Source organism: Rhinichthys klamathensis, unplaced genomic scaffold, assembly GCF_029890125.1.
Source record: "Rhinichthys klamathensis goyatoka isolate OS25496 unplaced genomic scaffold, OSU_Roscu_1.1 h1tg000274l_1, whole genome shotgun sequence".
NCBI classification, from domain to species: Eukaryota; Metazoa; Chordata; class Actinopteri; order Cypriniformes; family Leuciscidae; genus Rhinichthys; species Rhinichthys klamathensis.
This window is the reverse complement of record NW_026606793.1, coordinates 1,201,887-1,224,868: the sequence shown is the minus strand read 5'-3', so window position 1 is coordinate 1,224,868 and position 22,982 is coordinate 1,201,887. Positions and strand designations below refer to the sequence as shown.

The 22,982-nt window shown below is 41.4% G+C and overlaps 1 protein-coding gene across 1 annotated transcript; it reads right to left on the bottom strand.

The window, feature by feature from the left end:
• Nucleotides 1–13,720: 13,720 nt before the first annotated feature.
• LOC130102566 (GTPase IMAP family member 8-like) lies at nt 13,721–22,370 on the bottom strand. The gene is made up of 5 exons (XM_056268521.1): nt 22,340–22,370; nt 21,694–21,726; nt 21,394–21,420; nt 14,888–15,571; nt 13,721–14,568 (listed from the first exon to the last, which is right to left on the bottom strand). Exons 1-5 carry the CDS (start codon nt 22,353–22,355, stop codon nt 13,841–13,843), a joined length of 1,488 nt encoding a protein of 495 aa, XP_056124496.1. The 5' UTR covers nt 22,356–22,370; the 3' UTR covers nt 13,721–13,840.
• Between the last annotated feature and the right edge of the window lie 612 nt (nt 22,371–22,982).

Sequence of the window (22,982 nt, the reverse complement as noted above, 5' to 3'; positions counted from 1 at the left end):
TATAATTTTTACCTCAGTAGCCTACATTTCTTTTGTGAGTTTTCTGTGTGCTGTTTCACTCATTTGTTTTGATTTCTCCACGAATGTAACGTTAGATGGGCGCTTACATTTGCCAGCAGTTCAATACTAAGTTAACGAAGAAAAACGTCTCTGGTTACTTGCGTAACCTATGTTCTCTGAATAGGGAACGAGACGCTGCGGAAAGCGCAGTGGGATATCCTCTGGATGTGCCGATTGCCTGAAGCCCTATAGAATCATGCCAATTCATTGGCTGATGGCGCTCGCGCAAAGCTGGCTCCGCCCGACGCTCTTACGTCGTAGCATGATGAACGCGCGCGCGCCATCCTCTCCTCAGATTTCTCTGCCGAAAAGAAAAACTGTCGGCAGCACGAGGAGCTTGGCAAAGAACGCAGCGTCTCGTTCCCTATTCAGAGAACATAGGTTACGCAAGTAACCAGAGACGTTCTCTTTCATAGGTTCACTCAACACTGCGGAAAGCGCAGTGGGAACGAAATACCAAACTCGCCAAGCTAAGCGCTGCCATAACTGGTACCAGACCAAATAATAATAACAACCATGATCGGTTCAAGCAGATAGAACCTGGGAACCTGGAGTCATGTCAAGATCTAAATTATAGAACCTCACAAAGGTGTGCGGAGAGGACCAACCTGCCGCCACACAAATGTCTTTCAAGAGGGCCCCTCTAAAGAGAGCTTGAGAGGAAGCCACACTTCTGGTGGAATGTGCTCTGATGCTAAGAGGTGAAGGCAAACCACGCACCTCGTAAGCCAGCGAAATAGCGTCCGTTACCCAGTGGGAAATCCAACTTCAAAGAACGGACCGGGCAGAGCAAGTTAAGTTTCCTTTCTTCCTCAGAGGCAAAAGGAGGAGGGTGGAAAGCGTTAAAGTTAACAACCTGAGAGCGGAACGCCATGGAAAGAACCTTGGGTACATACCCCGACCTCGGCCTCAAGGTAACCCTAACCAGGCCAGGAGCGAAGTCCAAGCATGACTCACTAATAGAGAGAGCCTGCAAGTCCCCCATCCGCTTTAGTGAAGATAAAGCCAACAAAAGAGCAACCTTAAGAGTCAGAATCCGCTCAGGGGCTGACTCCAAGGGCTCGAAGGGAGCCTCTGTCAAACCCTCCAGGACGACTGACAGGTCCCACGAGGGAACACTAGGGGGGCGAGCCGGTTTCAGGCGCCTAACCCCACGCATGAAGGCCGAAACTAACCTCAGTTTCCCCAAGGGAATTTCATCTGATTCTCTATGAGCGGCTATAGCTGCGACATATACTCTGAGAGTGCTAGCAGCCGGTCCGGAAGCAAACTTTTCCTGCAGGAATTCCAGCACTGAGCCTACTGGGCAGCTAACTGGGTTCCTATCATGTGCTAAGCACCATGCCTCGAACACCCTCCACTTGCAGGAATACAGCCTCCTCGTAGAAGGGGCTCTAGCACTCGCAATGGTTTCCTGAACGTCGGTTGGGAGATCAAAGCTTAAAGCTAACGGCCTCTGATAGGCCAAACATACAGCTTCCAAATGTCGGGGCGAGGATGCCATAATCTGCCCTGAAGCTGGGAAAGCAGGTCCTCCCTGACCGGGATCTCCCAGGGGGAGGATTCCAACAGAGGGATAAGCTCTGAAAACCATGGCTGGGAGGGCCAGAATGGGGCTACCAGAAGGAGGCGGACTCCGCTCTCCCTCACTCTGGACAGAACCGCCTGGATCAGCTTGATGGGCGGGAAGGCATAGAATTTCTGCATCGGCCAAGGGTGGGCGAACGCATCTATCCCCAACGGAGCTGGAGGGCTCAGAGAGAACCAAAGCGGGCATTGGGACGACTCCTGAGATGCAAAGAGGTCCAATTCCGCTTTCCCGAACACTTCCCAGATCGGACACCCGTCTCCACGGTGACACCTAGAGGTCACTTGCAGGTGTTGATCTGAAACAACCTTGACAATGAACCATTAAAAAATTTGTTGTTTTTATTATTATTGTATTTTGCTTGTAACCTGTAGGCTCCTCACTGTGCATAATGTTATTTTGGTCATGAAAATTTAATATTAATAAAAGAAATCAAGCCACAATGTCTCACTTTTTAGAGATTCTTATTAAAAATACGAATTTCTCTTCTTTGGAAGACTGGAAAATTTTCTTTGGTCTCACCAGACCTATAAAAACATCACTATGCAAACATAAACATATATAAACATACCAACATCATATCATATCATATCAGCGCCGTACATCACATCACTTCAGTTTAGCCTATACCCCGTACACACTGTGTACATACAATATACTCTTTCTCCAGAAAATTACCATTTAGTGTGGTTTATTCCAGTCAAAAAATCCTCTCACAAAAACCCACGAGGTCAAGATGAGTTGACTTCACTTATACAGATGTGCGATTGTGTGTTCTGTTCCCGACCCTATCAATCAAACGCTGAATCGGCGGAGCACTATGGCGTTATATATGTGCCTCAATCCTGAGCGAGTAATTGTAAGTTTTGAGCACAGAGAACTATATTTTGCAAGCACAGTGCATTATATTTTGAACAGAAATTAACAATCGCAAAAAAAAAAAAAACCAAAAAATAGTTTGAGCAAAGAAAAAACTATTCTGAGCTCAATAAATGTATTTGCTATTATCCATATTAACGTGCAATAATAACCCCAGTTTACAGGTGCTCTCTCAAACGTATTCTCTGCGCTCCTGTCAAGTCTCTCTCTCTCTCTCTCTCTCTCTCTCTATCTCTCAACCTCTTAATTCTGTCCGCGCTCAACTCTTGACACACACGCTCGCTCAACTTGCAACAGTGTTACAAGTGTGCCACAAAATCAACAAAAAAAGAAAAGAAAATTAAATTATTATTAAATACCCATGAGAAGGATGCAATACTATGAATTGCATTTTAGGTATGACTATTGGACAGTGAAATGCTCATTGGGTCAGACGAAAACAGGTGGAGAAGAAAAGACATGTTCACTGCAAAATAATTAAGTGTGAAACCATCAGGAACCCTTTAGTCTCCAGCGCCGCCATTTTCCAGAACTGCTACTTCCGGAGTCTCCAGAAGAGCAAGACATCAGGATCTCAGAGACTTCGGTTAGGTAAAGAATCCTAAAAAATGATGCCCTCTTAATAAGAATAACAAGCTGAAGTTAGTAAAATACATGAAGACTGTTTTTTTAATAGGCTTTATAGACAGACAGATTGAGAGTGACTGTTGAAGGACCAGCACCACATCCTCTTGTGCCACTGTTTGAAGAATACATGATCTTCCAGAATCTGACAGTAAGTTTTGGGAGTTCATTTGTAGTCCATCTCCTACCCTGAAGTGCGTTTAGCAGAGATAGACTAAACATGAACTCCCAAAAGTTACTGTCAGATTCTGGAAGATCATGTATTCTTCTACACTTCAGCTTGTGATTCTTATTAATTACAATTATATATCACTTGTAAATGATTAAATAGAAAATGAAATGAATATTAGTTATTAAGGTTAATGTGGTTTGGAATTGGTAAAATGTGCCTGAAAAAAAATATGATCAGAAAATTAACGTGCCTAATAATTCTGCACACACTGTATGAAGCCCCAGATGTGTTGGAGAACTTGAGGATTGATATTGACCCCCTTTGTTCAGGGACTCATAACTCATAAAAAACATCCTGTGAAATGTGTTTTTTGTTGTTGTCTCAGTTGTTGAAGCATTTTGTGTTCATACAAGTATTTACACATAATAAGAAATTTGCTGGAAATAAAAGCTGTTGAAAGTTAGAGGATGTTTAATATGTTTATGTATTTATAAATAAATGCAGTAGTCAACATTTGAAGTGGAGCTAACCAGTGCTTAATTTGTAAAGTGGGAGGTCCTGGAGCGCAGAGGGGGGGTGGATCCGGCGACTCAAAATGGGGGTTGGAGGTAATGGAATAAAAAAAAAAAGCTACGTAGCTTCTCTGACTAAAAAAAAACTTAACAACGCTGTGTGTGTATCAGGGCAATGTTTATTTTAATTTCAGAACATGCACTGGTGCAAAATGTAAAAAAAAAAAAAAAAAAAACGTTTTCACAAGCAGCAAGGGAGTCGCACACCGGAGGAGAAGCGCCGCGTCGCGTCTAGGACAACTCGAGGTATCGCACTCTATAAAGCATGAAACAGTAGATGTGCACATACCAATAAGTAGAGCAGAGTTTAAAACCATTATAAAACAACAATCACTTAAAATATGGCAGGAATATTGGAACACAGCGGATACAGGACGTCATCTATACAGTATTCAAAATCAAGTAGTCACAAGCATGAGGAAGGGCAGAAGCCCAAGGGAGGAGATGTTACACTGTAAACCCGAATAAGTTGGCACAACTAAAAAAATTTAAGGCAATCAGTTGCCTCAAATTTTTTAAGTTAAGAAATTCAAAGTTTAAGTAAGCGGAACTGACATATTTTTATTTTGTATTTGTACATTTGAATTGTTCTTAACTTGAAATGTTTGAGTACACTAATTCATACATTTAACTTAAAATTTCATGTAATCTCAATGCTAACATACTATTTTGTTAACATCTTAACAATAGTATGCTATACAGTAACACTTGCAGCAATATAAAGGTTGTATTTGCTCTCAAATCAAGCTCATGCACCACTTGTCACCATGATGGTAACTATCCTAAAACCAACATTAACAGAAATTCTTCTAAATTAGCATAACGAAACATTAATCATTACTAAATCACTTGCTTAACATTAATCTTGCACAAAAAAACATTGTATTACACTTAATTTTAGCATTTACTCTCCCTTTCGAGTGCCATCGGCAAAGCATGCTGGGAAATATACATCCCAGCCGTTTCAGTTAAACTTAAGTTCGTCTAAATTAGAAGAAATAATTTCATAAAACTCAAAACAATGAAACAGTTCAGTTTACTTAAAATATATCCATTCTGTGAACTTGAAAGAAAAAGAAAGTGCTAAATACTCATAAAAGTTAATTTGACTGAACTAATTAGTTTAATTTACGTTTTTCCTACTCAAACCAATTAAGTATTTTGAGCGTTAGGGTTTACTCACGTCTTAGAATGGGTCACACTGGTTTAAATGCAACATTGTATAAAATTGGAAAACACCCCACTGGATTATGCACTTATTGTAATGTACAAGAGACAGTGAAACATATATTGTTAGACTGCACAAAATATGAAGAAGATAGAATAGAATTAAAGGCACAAATGGATGAACAAAGTTTTACACTTGAGTGTTTATTGGGGAAAACATCTGGGAAAATACACAAGCTGTTAATTTTGTTTTTAAAAAACACTGGGCTAGGCGAAAGAATTTAATAGGAGTTCCTCTATCTCTTTTGGATGCCAGTTTAATGCTCACACTCCAGTCTAGTAGGTGGTAGGGGTGTATATCGGACAGTTAATCACGATACGATACGATATCGATTCTCTCAGCCAGCGATACGATATTTGCCGATGCCTCAAAAAATTCTACGATTCGATTACGATTCGATTCGATTCAGGGCTATATCGATCGATTAATCGATATTTAGATATTATGTGCTAAGTGTACACAACCGGTTACGTTTATTAACTCACAATACATCCAAAAATATATAACATGAATGTTTAATTAAACTCTTTGAAAATTGCACACCCTCTCCCAATTGGGACATTTACAAGTTGTTTGTTACAAGTTAAAAAAAAACATGATAGCCTATATGAAAATGAACAAGAACGCAGTTATCTGTTTTTGCAAATGAACTCTTCTGTTATATTAAAGTTAATTGAAAGGATTTATATATTATATATATATATATATAAATATGTATTTGTGTGGCAAAAGCAGATAACTCCACATTTCATGTTTCAGAGTTAAACAAAGCCAAGTATTTGCAATGATACATAATAAAACACTTGGTTAATCTTTGTAATGTTAATCTCCTCAGCTGACATAGACGCCTGTCAAACTTTATTGTTGTGATTAACGTACACGCAATACACTCTAAAAAATGCTGGGTTGTTTTAACCCAAATTTGGGTCAAATATGGACAAACCCAAATGTTGGGTTAAAAATGTAATTTAAAATTTTAACCCAACTTCAACTTTCACTTTCAACTGTAAATTTTTAAATTACATTTTTAACCCAACATTTGGGTTTGTCCATATTTGACCCAAATTTGGGTTGAAACAACCCAGCATTTTTTAGAGTGTACAGAGAGCTTTTCACTCACCACTAAACGTGCTGTTTCAGCAAGATTCAGGGAAAAAGTTTCAGCTTTTATTTTACTTTTACGAGTCGAAGAAGATATCACAGGTTCATCAAGTTCGCTGAAATCCATCCTCAATCACTTTTAGTCAGCTTGACGAAACTCCTCTCAGCTAGCGCGTCTTTTCAAAGTGAAGCAGCCTTGTCACCTGACCTGAATACTGCGCACTGATTTGCTAAAACAGACTTTTCGGGGCTTGTTGTTTCTGCTGTAAAACATGAACTCGTGATGACAGTGGAAAATACCGGCTTTTGTGACAAAGGGTTCAGTCAATCTTGTCAGGTGTCTATTTCAGCGGAGAAAAGTTACGTGAGGATGTGGAGTGTGTCAAAATAAAGGTACCGTACATTGATATTTTATGTGTGGTATCGATGCATCGTATCGTTAGACGTTTGGTCGATGCATCGATCCATATCACACCCCTAGTAGGTGGCAGTAATGCACCTTTGAGATGAGTTGAGAAGAAAGAGACTGGTTGATGTGAAACAGTATTCCCTGTTGTCTGCGTAAGTTACTCTGCTAACAGGTTACGGGTCCAGAATACGGGTGTTAAGACGCTGGGTAAAAGTCGCAATGAAAACGCGTGTAGGCTACCCGAGTTTAAGTTTGTGAGAGAAAAGACATGGGGCTACAAATATGAGCAGAAAGACAAAAGCAGCGGTATCGACGAGCCGCTGGTCAAGGCTTGTCTTTGACGGAGATGAGAAGAATTATGAGTTATGGGAGACGAAATTTTTGGGTCACCTTTGTTTGCAAGGACTAAAAGACACTATTTTGAGTAAATCTTCTGTCGAAGATGAGGAAGATGGGACGAAAAACGCCGACGCCTATGCTGAGCTGATACAGTTCCTGGATGACAAAAGCCTGTCGCTGGTCATGAGAGAAGCAGCAGATGACGGACGTGCAGCGCTGGAGATTTTACGTGGATATTATACTGGCAAAGGGAAGCCCCGGGTAATAAGCTTGTATACAGAGCTAACTTCATTGCAGAAATTGCCGAGTGAGAGTGTTACGGAGTATGTCATCAGAGCTGAGACCACAATCACTGCTTTGAGAAATGCAGATGAGAATCTGAGTGACAGCAATGGTTTTGAAAGGACTTCCAGAGACATTTTAAGCCATTTACTATCCATGTTACTCAGAGTGATGTTAAAATGACAAAACTTCAAAGTTATGAGGATATCGAAAATATGCGCACAACTTCCGGGGACAACGTAATGAAAGCAAGAGCACAGCAAGTGCTGACATTATCTGTTACCAGTGAGGCACAAAAGGCCATAAAGCGAGCACATGCCGGCGTAAACAGTGGCGCCGTCTATGTAAAAGTACCACTCACCGCGATGCAACTTGCAGACGGAGAAAACCGCGGGATGACGCAAAAAAAGTGTCCGAGGAGTCGGGTGACAAGGAATATGTTTTTCGGGCAAGCGACGCTGAGATGTGGAGGCATGAGGATGAGAAAAGAGGCCTAATGGTGGATGCAGGTGCAACTTCACACATCATCACACACATCGCAAAGTTCCGGTGGTTTGACAGCAGTTTCCAAGCTGACACACACTGTGTGGAATTGGCTGACGGCACGAGGTGCAACGGAGTCGCAAAGAGCAGAGGAGATGCGGCAGTATGTTTAGTGGACAGCACTGGACGACGTTTCAAAACAATGCTAAGGAACCCGCTGTACATCCCAACATATCAACAGAACATCTTCTCTGTGAAGGCAGCCACCTCAAACGGAGCAACCATGATCTTCAGAGAAGGGAGGAACGTTCTGCTGCATAAAGACGGTACTGAATTCCCCATACACGTGCACAATAAACTGTACTATTTGCACACAATAGACAGCGAGTGTGATGACCAATGTAGAAAATGTTATGACTTGCAGACATGGCATGAGATATTAAGTCATTGCAACTATGGGGATGCTCGAGAATGTTGTGGACGGTATGCAAATTGAGAATAGAGCAGACAAACTTACCCCACCGTGAGAGATTTGCATACAAGGCAAGTTTATTGAGACTAGAAATCGAGAGCCTGATGCGAGAGCCAAAGCAGCTCTAGAAATGGTACACACTGATCTAGCAGGACCCAATGTCCAAAGACGGACATAAATATGCATTATCTTTCACAGATGACTATTTTTGTATACTTTTTGAGAAACAAGAGTGACACAACAACCGCTACAGAGAAATTCCTTGCTGATATGGCTCCGTATGGGAAAGTTAAATGCATCAGGTCTGATAATGGGACAGAGTTCACAGGAAAGGAGTACCAGGCATTATTGAGTAGAAATAGTATTAGACATGAGACGTCTGCACCATACTCTCCACACCAAAACGGCACTGCGGAACGAAACTGGAGAACCTTATTTGACATGGCTAGGTGCATGTTAATAGAAAGTGGGTTACCAAAATCTTTGTGGACCTATGCAGTCCAGACTGCTGCTGTAGTGATGTTTTAATAACCGAACTAAACAGACAGCTTACTTCATGTTAACAGGCAGGCAACCGAACATTTCTAGAATGCAGAAGTTTGGTATTTCGTGTTACGCTTATCAACATGAGAAAAGTAAGCTGAACTCGAGATGTGAGAAGGGCATTTTTGTGGGATATGACAAGAATAGTCCAGCATACATGATCTACTATTAGTCAACCTTGAACAAATTGCAACAGAAGCAAACTCAACTGATTTTGTATCCTCAGTATGTCCTGAGTAAGAAAAAAAAAAAAGCCCTGAAGAATCCCATTAGGGGAAAGTTTAGAAAAAGACCCAAATATATCCCATTCATACGCCTATTCATTCTTTTTCTCACGTGAAAAGGGTACAGATTTTAACCTTTAGATATCATCATGAAAATCACTGAGTTGATTACTTACATCAAGACAAACAAAAATTGTATTACAAGTTTTTTGCAATTGTTTGTTAACTTGGACAAATGGTGCATAATCTAATTACATATGTGCTAATTTGCATAAATACCCAAACAGATCTAAACATTGGGTATAGCAGGTGAAAATGTCTTGTAGAATTTTGTTGACATATAACAGTAAACTACTTAATATTAAGGTCTGAATGGAACCCATTTAGGCTACCCATGAACATTAATGCAGGAAGAAGTACTTTAGAAACCAGCCTTTATTAATTATTATGGCAGAGATGGGGTTTGGGGCTGGGTCAGTGGGACTGTTTCTGGGGGATGAGTCTGAGAACAGGAGACATGGGTAAGGAGAATGCAGAAGACAAAAGGTAGGTGAAATAAAAAGTGTCTGGATCAAAAAATCTAGTTACGTACACAATGCACTCAATGCCCCAAACCCCATCTCTGCAATAATATTTAATAAAGGCTGGTTTCTAAAGTACTTCTTCTTGTATTAATGCTCATGGGTAGCCTAAATGGGTTCCATTCAGACCTTAACATTAAGTCTTTTACTGTTATATGTCAACAAGATTAAAAAAAAAACATTTTCACCTGCCATACCCAATGTTTAGATCTGTTTGGGTAATTATGCAAATTAGCTAATCCGTAATTATATTATGCACCGTTTGTCCATGTTAACAAACAATTTCAAAAAACTTTTAATAAATTTTTTGTTTGTCTTGATGTAAGTAATCAACTCATTGATTTTCATGATGATATCTAAAGGTTACATTTTTTACCCCTTTCACGTGAGAAACAGAATGAATAGGCGTATGAATGGGATATATTTGGGTCTTTTTCGAAACTTTCCCCTAATGGGATTCTTCGGGGCTTTTGTTTCCTTACTCAGGACATATTGAGGATACAAAATCAGTTGAGTTTGCTTCTGTTGCAATTTGTTCAACCTTTTTTCATAAAATGACTGTACTATATCCTGATAGCGGGGAAATACAGAAGCACAGACTAGTTGAGATTTTACCCAGAATGAGTGCTGAGGCGGACGAGATACCGATTGATGATGATTTTGACGATTTTAGGGTTAGGAATAATCTTAGAGAATCGAAAAGAGGAGGTCCTGAAATTGATCTGCAGAATTCTCAGGAACCGGTCATGGTAAAAGAGCCAGAAATGTGCGGAAACCAAACACAAATGGATCATAAACCTGAAAAAGGCAGAAATCCTGCCAGAGAGAGGAAAAGGCCAGGTTATTTAAGTGATTATGTTTGTGGTTTTGATGGTGACGAAGCTGACATTGATTATTGTTACAGACTTGTATGTAATGTACCCCAGACATACAAAGAAGCAGTAACATCAGTGAATGCAGATGAATGGGATAAGGCTATGAGTGAAGAGATGAAGTCATTAAAGGAAAGTGTAACTTTTACCCTGACCAGAACAAAATTTGATTGTTCATCAAATGGATGTGACCACTGCATGCGCCAATAGAGTGTGACATTTATATGAAACAGCCAGAGGGTTACGAGATAAAATCTCAAGGTAATACAAAACTGGTGTATAAATTGAAAAAATCACTGTATGGACTTGAACAGTCGGGCAGGAACTGGAACCAAATGTTGCATGAGTATCTTTGTGAAATGAAGTTTGTTCAAAACTCAGCTGATCATTGTGTTTACACAAAGGTTACAGAAACTGAGAAAGTTTTTATAATCATATGGGTTGATGACTTGATTATTGCAGCCAACAATGTAATCATGTAAAAGAGGCACTCAATGCAAAATTTAAAATGAAGGACTTGGGAAAATTAACACATTTCCTTGGTATTCAATTAATTCAATGTTAGGCTGCATAGATTAGGTCAGCCGGAACTGGGAACACTTCCCTTAAATCCAGATGTACTCGTTACATCATAAGAAGAATGGCATCTACGCTAATATTAGTGTCTTTGTTTATCCCAAGGTTTTCCCGCAGCCTGCCGGATCCAGGCCGTATCCAGATCTGACGAAGGAGATTCGCCTGGACCCGATGACAATGCAGTGCTGAAGTATCCACTATCCTCTCCCTATGGAGGATCCCTTTCCCACTCTACAGATAAAGCGTTGTTGAAAATCCGGTTCGCGTACCCCGAAGTGATAAAATAAAATTCTGTATCAAATTTATAGGCAAGACAAGTAGTTTGTTTAGGCATGGTTTGTTGGGAAATTACAAACCTGCGCGCACATATTCAAACGAATATAACTATAGAATCAATTTTTAATGCGCATGTGAACGCCATCCGTTCACAGGTTCACGTTTAACGTCTGTTTAGAGAGAACGCCGTCGTCTTAGTGGCCCCTAATGTAATAACAAATGATAATTTTGCTGGAAGTGAATCAATCAAAACCAACTTTAGCTGGAAACAACATTATTCAAAAATCGCTATAAAGCCAAAACAATCTCCGTAAATTGTATGTTTATCTCTGTAAAGCTGCTTTGAAACAATCTCCATTGTTAAAAGCGCTATATAAATGAAGATGACTTGACTTGACTTGACTGGTATTGATTATGAGCAAGATTTTGGTTGTGTTAAAATGTCACAACGTAAGTATATTAAGAAAATACTTGAGAGATTTGACATGCAAAATTGTAAGTCCAGACTCCAGAGTAACTCCATGTGAACAGAAACTAAACTACACTGATGATGCTGAGGGAATGAGTGATGTTAGAAAATACAGGGAGGTAGTATGTAGCTTAATCTACCTGGCAACATGCACAAGACCAGACCTAAGTTTTGTAGTGAGCAAACTGTCACAGTATTTTACTAGACCAACCACAGAACAGTGGAACACTGTCAAGCATGTTTTAAGATATTTAAAAGGGACACAAGACAAAGAACTGTGTTACAAAAAGGATGAAAATGATAACTTGATTCATGCACACAGCGACGCGAATTGGGCAGCTGATGTAACTGATAGACGGAGTACTACAGGTTACTGTGTTAGCCTAAACAAAAATGGTCCACTGGTCTCATGGAAGACCAAAAGACAGCCTACTGTTGCACTGTCGACTTGTGAAGCAGAGTATATGGCTTTAGCTGCGACTGTACAGGAGTGTTTATTTCTACAGCAATTGTTAGAAAACATTGATGGTCAGAAATATGAATCGAGAGTGTATGAGGACAATCAGGGTGCCATTGCTTTAGCAAAAAATCCTGTGTATAGACAGAGGTGTAAACATGTGGACATTAAATTTAATTTTGTGAGATCTGTGATAAAGGAGGGCAGAATTAATCTGGAATACTGTCCAACTGATGATATGGTTGCGGATGTGCAAAACCAGCAACAAAGCTCAAGTTAATGAAATTTAACTCATTTATGTTTGGTGTATGAATTTTATACTTGTATTGAAGTGATGAACTGGAAATGATGAAAAAGAAATGTGAGAGCAAGTTGAGATTTATAAATATTGTGCTCTCATTTATATTTGATTTGTTTGCTTTTTATTTATTTATTTTTTTGAACCAAGCAAGCAATCATATTGCAGAGTGTATGTCATGTGACCTAATCAGTGACTGAAGAATGCACGTGTCTGTTTAAATAAAGGGGCGCCAGTCAGAAAGAGACTGGTTGATGTGAAACAGTATTCCCTGTTGTCTGCGTAAGTTACTCTGCTAACAGGTTACACAAGCAAACAATTCAGTCAAATGTACAAGCAGCACTCTAGTGCAAGATTCAAGTGAAATATAGCCTAGAGTAATGAAACCAAACCAAAATCGATATGCTCAGGAACAAGTAATAAATTAATAATACCAAAGATCGCCTGTTTGATACCCCAAATTAATTATATATCTCAAGTTTAACCAGTATCTACATAAGAGCCAGTGGCAAATTCCCGAAGGACTGGCCTAGATGACGCTGTTCTCTGCGGGAACATGAGCCCTAAACACCCGCTGATGGCCTGGAGCTCACATCTGAGAAAAGGTCTCAATAGTTTGTAAAATAGGCACAATGATTATATATTAGTGACATGTTTGAGGTCTAAATAAATACTTTGTCGCCTAACAAAACGAACAGTATTTTTTTTTTAAAAGATGGATTTGCTCGACCGTCAGTCGCAGCAAGCGGAGGAAAACAAACGGTGAAACGGTCAAGTCAGATTTATTTATACAGCGGTTTTTACAATACAGATTGTTTCAAATCAGCTTTACAGAGATAACAGGAAAATAATGCAAAAAAAGCTTGTTTCTAGAAGAAAATAGCATCACAGTCCAGCTCAGTTCAGTTCTTATATAATGTTGTCAAAGCAGGCAGATCAATATTGTTGTTGAATATTAAATCTCCCCAACTTAGCAACGGTTAGAGTGCTGTTACTGGGTGAATATCGCACGGCTGGAAAAGGCTCTCAGCCAATCAGATTCAAGAACCAGAAAGAATTGTTGTATTAAAAAAAGTAAATGTATTGAATGTGTTTTTAGAGAAATTACTTTGTCTGTAAAATAGCACTTTTGTTCAGGAAGTAAATGAGAGATATATTTTCAGGTTTTTACAATCACAATACAGATTAAATAATCAATACACATACTATCCAGTACTGAACATGGCAATCTCAAAAAACTCAAATCCTATTATCATCAAATCTTTTAGAGAACGGAATTAGAAATTAGTGTATGAAGATTTGGCCTTTGTTGTTCAATCAGATAAATGATGGCCCTTATTTTGCTATTGCCATTGCTATTGTTGCTATTGCTCCTCCTACTGCTACCACTCCTCCCATGACTTTTACTGCTTTTTGCACATTGTCTTTCAGATGTTGTTTTGAAGCCTTTCGTTCAATTCTTCTCTGGGCTTCTTGAAATCTCTCATTGGTGTAGTGCTGTCCTCCATTGATCCTCACCATTTCATCAATCTTCTGCAGCAGTTCTGTGACCTGAGAGCGATTACTCATGTCTTCATTGTTGAATGAGTGAAATCTGCCACCGCACTCATTAACAAGAGCCTTGAGATCATTACTGTCACTGATATATTCATCTAATGAAAGCCCCTTCAGATGATCAGTGTGAGTGAACAGAATGATGGTGTGATGAGAAGCTTTTCCTCCAAAGTTTCTCTGGATCCATTTCACTGTTTTCTTCTCTTCTTCTGTGAATCTCACACCCAGACTGATGACCAGCAGAAACACATGAGGACCAGGAGCAGACATGTAGATGCACTTCACAATCTCTTTCTTCAGTTCTTCTTCACTCATTGACGTATCATATAGTCCTGGAGTGTCGATCACTGAGATGATTTTATCCTCCTCCACTGCAGTCACATGTCTTTGACATTGTCTTGTAACAGACTCAGCGGACACACCTTGATTAAACTTAAAGTTGCCGATGATGGTGTTTCCTGTTGAACTCTTTCCTGATCCAGTTTTACCCAACAGCACAATCCTCAGATCTGTTAAAGAGAGAGGAATTTAAATGTTATTTACATTTATAACAACTAATAACTTAGCATTTTGTCTTTGCTCAATAGGGGCCCTTTACTCAGAGGGCCTCGAGATAACTTAACATGACTAAAGATAAGACAGAACAAGCATATAAAATAAGTTAATTTACCCCCTTAACAATTATTTTCCCATCAAAGAACCAGGGTTCCAATTGTGTTGAAAAACCTGGATTTCCACAATGTTTACTTTGTAAACGTGTTGAATTATTATTATAATTTTTTTTACATGAAAATCATAAAATAAAACCCCAAAAGGCTAAATATTCACCCAATTTTATACGTGATCTTTCTCTAGCAATCTTCTGTATCAGTCCTTCCATCTCTTCCTGACTTTCCATCTGTTTCCTGAGATCTTCCTTCAGGTAGATCTCATGGCTGTATTTCTGTCCTCCATTGTTCTTCACCATTTCATCAATACTCTTTAAGAGCATTGTGATCTGGTAGGAATCACATTCACTTTTGCTGTTTATCACTTGATATCTTCCCTCAAAGTAGTTCAGCAGCTCTTTAATATTTTCACTCTCAATGATTTGAATCCATTCTTTTTTGGATATTTTTTCTCTTCCAATGAACAACACCATAGTGAACCTCATAGCTTGCTCTCCAAAGTACTCCTGGATTTGCTCCACAACGTTCCTCGGCTCCTCTCTGCACGTCTCCAGGTCGAGGATGAGCAGGAACACGTGAGGACCAGGACCGGAGAGATACAGGCTCTTCATCATCTGCTTCTGCAGCTCTTCATCAGTCAGCTGAGAGTTGAAGAATCCTGGAGTGTCGATGATGGAGATGTTTCTGTCTTCTACTCTTCCTCTCTGTATCTCACTCTCTCTGGTTCTGCTTTCTTTAAATGCCTCTCGATCCAGTATTGCATTTGCTGTTGGACTCTTTCCAGCACCAGAGACTCCCAGCAGGACAATCCTCAGATCGTTTAAATCATGTTGTTCATCAGGCTCTGTGAAAGAGAACGTCACTTTAATTAGCTTTTTTGAAAGAATTAAGTTTGCTTTCATCTAATTATATAAATCACATTTAATCATATTGACAAAACCATACAGTCATTTTCCCCTTCAAAATTTTAAAAATGTACTGTCCAAAGCTAAATCTGATTACTACTCCAATGTAATTGGAGTTAGCAATGGGAACTCCAGGTCTCTTTTTTTGGTGGTAAACAATATACTTAAACCACCTGATTCCTTGCCATATGATATGTATTCCACTGACTTATGTGATCGCTTTTTGACTTTTTTTACATCTAAGGTTGGAAATGTACATCAGCAATTACTCACGGGTAATTTTCACAATGACTCCTGTTAGTCCAGTTAGTGGGTCTGATAGGTAAATCTAAATCTTCGATTTGCCAGTTAGTGAAAGCTTGTTTACCAGTGTCAGGGTTTCTGTCACCTCTGTTTGGTTTATATCTGGTTTGGTGACAGAGCTCTGACATTCCCGGTTTGTCATGTGTTTGTGTTTAGTCTGGTTTGTTGTGAGCACATGGCTTGTCATGTATTTCCTTGTGTCATGTGCTCTCCTGTCAATTGTCTAGCCCCGCCCATCTTGTTATCTCATTATTGATTAATTTGTCCCACCCGCCTGCCTCATTACCCTCTTATGTTTGTTTCCCTATTTAGTCTCCCTGTGTTTGCAGTCCTGTGCTGGTTCGTTGTCCAAGTTGTCCATGTTCCTTGTGTTTCCTGATCCTCCCTTTTATTGTTCTTGTTTCCCCCCAACGAGCGGGTTTTGTTTGTAGTTTGTGTTTGTTTGTTACTTAATAAATATACCAGCAACAACCAGCCCTGTCGCCATTGATCACTAAAATTGTTCATGCTTCACTTGTTTCTGGTTCTGTATCTCCATCTCTTAAATCTGCTATTATTACTCCCATACTTAAGAAACCAGGGGGTGATCCATTTCATTTTGATAATTTTCGTATTTTTTCCAATTTTAAATTGACCAATTATTTCTAAGGTAGTGGAAAAGTGTATTGCAATTTAAATTCATGAACATCTCTCTAATAACAACTTCTATGAACAATTCCAATCTGGTTTTCGTCCCCACCATAGCACTGACTGAGACTGCTCTTGTCAGAATAACCAATGATCTACTGTTGGCAGCTGACTCGGGGCTTTTAACCCTCTGGGGTCCAAGGTGTTTTTGGGGTCCTTGAGATGTTTTGACATGCCCTGACATTTGTGCTTTTTTCAGTTGCTTGGAGCCCTGGAGGCTGACGAGGGCGTGGACTATCTGGAGTAGGAAGCCTCCAGGGTGGAGCAGGCTGTGCAGGTGGCCAGGGTGGAGCAGGTTGTGCAGGTGGCCAGGGCGGAGCGAGCCCATCGGGCGGCCATGGCGGAGAGGACCCTTCGGGCGGCCACGGCGGTGAAGACCCCTCGGGCGGCCATGGAGGAGAAGACCCCTCGGGCGGCCACGGAGGAGAAGACCCCTCGGGCGGCCACGGAGGTGAAGACCCCTCGGGAGGCCACGGCGGTGAAAACCCCTCGGGAGGCCACGGCGGTGAAGACCCCTCGGGAGGCCACGGCGGTGAAGACCCCTCGAGAGGCCACGGCGGAGACAACCCTTCGGGAGGCTACAGCGGTGAAGACCCCTCGGGCGGCCACGGAGGTGAAGACCCCTCGGGCGGCCACGGAGGTGAAGACCCCTCGGGCGGCCACGGAGGTGAAGACCCCTCGGGAGGCCACGGCGGTGAAGACCCTTCGGGTGGCCATGGCGAAGACGCCCCTTCGGGTGACCATGGCGGACGGAGGCCTATAGCCCCCCCCCCCCCCCCCCCCCCCAAAAAAAATCTTGGGGAGAGTGACAGGCTCTGGGACAGACGTGACGTGAACAGTCTCTGGCTGGGCAGACGGGACGTGAACAGTCTCTGGCTGGCCCGGCGTGACGTGAGGGTCTGGCTCGGCAGGCGTGACGTGAAGAGAGGGCTCTGGACTGGACAGAACCAGTGATGAAGGCGGTTCTGTACTGGACTGGACCAATGGCGAAGAGAGCTTTGAGGGCAGGTCCAGCGGCGAAGACAGCTCTGGGCTGGACAGGACCAGCGGCGAAGAGGGCTTTGAGCTGGACAGGTCCAGCAGCGAAGAGGGCTCTGAGCTGGACAGGACCAGCGGCGAAGAGGGCTCTGGGCTGGACAGGACCAGCGGCTCTGAGGGCTCTGAGCTGGGCAGGTCCAGCGGCGAAGACGGCTCTGGGCTGGACAGGACCAGCGGCGAAGAGGGCTTTGAGCTGGGCAGGTCGAGCGGCGAAGAGGGCTCTGGGCTGGACAGGACCAGCAGCGAAGAGGGCTCTGAGCTGGGCAGGTCCAGCGGCGAAGACGGCTCTGGGCTGGACAGGACCAGCGGCGAAGAGGGCTTTGAGCTGGGCAGGACCAGCAGCGAAGAGGGCTCTGGGCTGGACAGGACCAGCGGCGAAGAGGGCTTTGAGCTGGGCAGGACCAGCGGCGAAAAGGGCTTTGAGCTGGGCAGGACCAGCGACGAAGAGGGCTTTGAGCTGGACAGGACCAGCGGCGAATAGGGCTTTGAGCTGGACAGGACCAGCGGCGAAGAGGGCTCTGGGCTGGACGGGACCAGCGGTGAGGGCTCTGGCTGGACGATCTTGGCGGGGCGGGCTTCTTGGCGGTTCGTGTGGCCTTTAATGGAGGATCTGCCTGGCTGGACACCAGCCCTTAGCGTCCATAGACAGACCTGATGGCAGGCTCGGTAGGACAAGACTCGGGCTCAGGCTCGGCAGGGCCCACTGTGAGCGGCGAATCACAGGACACCAATAACCACTCAACATATTCGGGGAAGCACCACCGAGGGCCCTCCCCGAACAGCTGCTCTCTGGTGGCGGTGTTCAGGCTGGCATGCAGGAAGCTGCAGAGGCAGTTGTCCGGGAAGGTAGTAGCTGGTACTAGGTTGAGGAACTCCTCCAAATGTTCTTCTAGGGAACGGTCCTTCTGCTCGAGGCACAGCAGTTCGACTGCTGCAAAGTGGTCCATCTCTTTTCCTTTTTAGGGTCCGTTCTTCTGTCACGGGACGTGGTGGAGGACACACGAGGAAGACGACCAGGAACAGGAGAACAGGAATTTATTTAAACAAAACTTAGGAGTCACAACTCACGTCTTAATACAAACGAGAACGGACAAGGAATGAGGGAGAACACAGGGTTTAAATACACAGGGAACAGATTAGGGAAACAAGGCACAGCTGGGGCAAATTAACTAAACACAGGTGAAGAAACTGAACACAAACGAGGAGCGGGAAAACTGGGACACCGGACTGAACCAAAAACACTAAACGGGGAAACACAGGACATACATGTAACACCGTGAAGACACCAAACTAAACATAAAAACAGCCCTCATAATAATCACAAATAGATTTCTACACACATTTCTATAAATTAGTTTTTATGAATGAATGGCTTGCTCTAACTGTTGCTCTTGTCTTCTTCAACAACACGCGCTTGCACCCCCTGCTGGCGAGGTCGACTAACAACAGATGGAGATTATGCACGGTAATCTACTGCTTTTCCTGCAGTTCCTGGATGTCAATGTTGAATTTACTGTCGAATTTGAACCACTGAATTTGTGTAAGCGAAATAAAATGGACCGAAAATTGCCTGTTGAATATTATAGGTTGTATTTTTAATCAGTTTGAATATTTTGGAAGTGAAATATGAAGGGTGAATATGGATTATTGAATTTTTAATAATGAAAATGTGTTTGAAATGTTTTGAATGCATGTCGAATTTGAGCCAATAAAAAAATGCAAGTCCTAAAAATACAATGCATTAAAATGCAAGAATGGTTAATGCAATGCATATTTTTTTTCAAGTAGTGCAATTCAAGAGGCTTTTTGTTTCAAAAACATTTGGCATTATTTTACTTCCATATTGTTTTGTAGAATTTTACATGATGTAAGATATAAGAACAATAATATAGTACTTCCTACTGAGTTTCTGCCTACTAATAAATAAAAATGTCAAATTTAAAAACAAATCTTTCAAAAAAATAGATGAGAAAAAAGTGAGAAGCACTAGTGGACTAACATAATTTCAAGTATATTTGTCCTTTACACATCTTTATACAGAGTTGTGATTCATCCTTCATCGTTCCAGAGAAAATTTTAATTCCCTTAAATAAACAGGTGAATAAACAGTAGGGGTAAACGGTAATGTATGATATGAGATGCAGGTAGTTGTTTGCAGTGAACTTTAGCAGGACTTCCATCTACTGGACATAGGAAGTAATGCTTTCAAATTAACTGCGTTTAACCTATTGAGGCTATTTTGCACAATAGTGCATCACTAATAATACATTCATCCATTTTCTCCTTTACATGATTGTGACTGATGCACAATCTGTTTGTTTGTCTCTATTTAGTGGTTTCTCTTTTAACTTATCATATTTGTTTTCATGTTGTTCACTGTTGTGCTGAAGCTTAACATACACTCACCGGCCACTTTATTAGGTACCCCATGCTAGTAACGGGTTGGACCCCCTTTTGCCTTCAGAACTGCCTCAATTCTTCGTGGCATAGATTCAACAAGGTGCTGGAAGCATTCCTCAGGGAGTTTGGTCCATATTGACATGATGGCATCACACAGTTGCCGCAGATTTGTCGGCTGCACATCCATGATGCGAATCTCCCGTTCCACCACATCCCAAAGATGTTCTATTGAGTTGAGATCTGGTGACTGTGGAGGCCATTTTAGTACAGTGAACTCATTGTCATGTTCAAGAAACCAATTTGAAATGATTAGAGCTTTGTGACATGGTGGAAGTAGCCATCAGAGGATGGGTACATGGTGGCCATAAAGGGATGGACATGGTCAGAAACAATGCTCAGGTAGGCCGTGGCATTTAAACGATGCCCAATTGGCACTAAGGGGCCTAAAGTGTGCCAGGAAAACATCCCCCACACCATTACACCACCACCACCAGCCTGCACAGTGGTAACAAGGCATGATGGTTCCATGTTCTCATTCTGTTTACGCCAAATTCTGACTATAACATCTGAATGTCTCAACAGAAATCGAGACTCATCAGACCAGGCAACATTTTTCCAGTCTTCAACTGTTCAATTTTGGTGAGCTCTTGCAAATTATAGCCTCTTTTTCCTATTTGTAGTGGAGATGAGTGGTACCCGGTGGAGTCTTCTGCTGTTGTAGCCCATCCGCCTCAAGGTTGTGCGTGTTGTGGCTTCACAAATGCTTTGCTGCATACCTCGGTTGTAACGAGTGGTTATTTCAGTCACTGTTGCCCTTCTATCAGCTCGAACCAGTCTGGCCATTCTCCTCTGACCTCTGGCATCAACAAGGCATTTCCGCCCACAGAACTGCCGCTCACTGGATGTTTTTTCTTTTTCGGACCATTCTCTGTAAACCCTAGAGATGGTTGTGCGTGAAAATCCCAGTAGATTAGCAGTTTCTGAAATACTCAGACCAGCCCTTCTGGCACCAACAATCATGCCACGTTCAAAGTCACTCAAATCACCTTTCTTCCCCATACTGATGCTCGGTTTGAACTGCAGGAGATTGTCTTGACCATGTCTACATGCCTAAATGCACTGAGTTGCCGCCATGTGATTGGCTGCTTAGAAATTAAGTGTTAACGAGCAGTTGGACAGGTGTACCTAATAAAGTGGCCGGTGAGTGTATATTTGCATAAGAAAATGTTATTTTATGATAAAGAACTCAGCCTGTATACTGTACAGCCCCCCCCCCCCCCCTCCCCTCCCCCCTACAAAAACTATATCACACTTTTCTGTTAGATGGACTTACTTTTGAGCCGATCTGAATCTTCGCTCACTGCAAAACAACACAGTAAAACACACAGTTATTGAATCTGCTGAACATTATGACTTGCACTACAACATAAATAATATCAACAACCCTAAAGTTTAAGACAAGTCTCTTCCATGTGCATTTTATTAACTTTTTCTGCATTTAACTTCTGCACTAGCATAATCATTTATTAATGTCCTCATATATCACATAGTAACATAAAAGACAAACAGAAAACCAACCAAAAACATTTAAAGAGAAAAATCAAACACTGAAATAATCATTTAATGGACTTACTGTCGGGGCGTTCAAAATCTGGACTTTTTCTGCCTATCTCACACACACACACACACACACACACACACACTGTTAGAGTATCTGCTGAACATTAGGCATATCAGAAAACAAGCTTTTTCACTGATGGATTAAAATGAACAAGAACATGACAGAAAATAACACAAATATCCCACAATCTGTTTACAGCTGCAGATCTGTTAATCTTCTATTATTCACATGTGCCTATTTCTGTTTGCATTTATTTACTGGTGTTATTTCGTGCATGGTTTTGATCTTCATAATGAACATATTAGATGTTAACCCTATACATTTCCTCGTTTTAATAAAAGGCCTGACATTTTTCTGCAAACTTTTTTTGAGGCAAACAATGATTTTAATACTTGTATTGAAGTGGCAGCGACATAACAAAAACACTCAGTGCCAATGCATTGTTTGCTTCCAATTTATTCTTAAAAATCAGTAAAGTTTAACTTTAATGCACCCTGCGTGTGTCACCGTCCGTCGGACTCTCCGTTCTTAAACGCTCCTTTAAATGAATAATTCATAAATAAATAATTGCGTAAGTAGTGAGATTTGATTTCCTACATATCATAGACCCGTTTAACATGTTAATATACATATTTTGTTGTTAATCATCAAACCTTACCAGCGTGCTTCGCCATTTTGTGTTCAACGCAGAAACGGACAGAACCGAAAGTGAAACAGTGCGAGCTCGAAACTCACCCGCGCCCCCTAGCGGTAGGGATGGCTGACGCGAAACAGTCGTTCCGAAGCTTTGCGAGATCCCGAAGCGCAGATGTTTCGAAACACTGATCCGAAGCGTGATTCAAAACACACGTCACGTGACTATGGCCAAACGAAGCCTCGACGTGTTTCACAAGTGTTTCATCAGGTGTGATCCGCCGAATCAGCGTTTGATTGACACACACGGTCGGAAACAAACCACACAATCGCACATCTGTATAAAAGTGAAATCAATATTGACCTCGTGGGTTTTTGTGAGAGGAGTTTGATTTTGAGATTTTTGGTGATATAGTGACATTTATAGTGCGATTTGTTTAGTTATATTTAGGCTTACATTTAAATTTACACAACACATTGACTGATAGGCTAGAGACAGAGTATACATATACTGACACATTAATAGATACATAGATATACATATAGACAGCTAGATTAATAGATAGATACATATATAGATAGATTAAAGATAGGCTACATATATAAATACATAGATTATAGATAGGCCTACATTTATAGATACATATCTAAATACATATAGATTAGAG

Excerpts from the sequence above, each read along its gene's own strand:
- LOC130102566 (XM_056268521.1), bottom strand. Across the intron at positions 21,421-21,693 it reads AGATTTTGAACGCCCCGACA|TGAGCGAAGATTCAGATCGG; the intron begins GTAAGTCCATTA and ends GTTGTTTTGCAG. Across the intron at positions 15,572-21,393 it reads AGATTCAGATCGGCTCAAAA|AGCCTGATGAACAACATGAT; the intron begins GTAAGTCCATCT and ends TCTCTTTCACAG.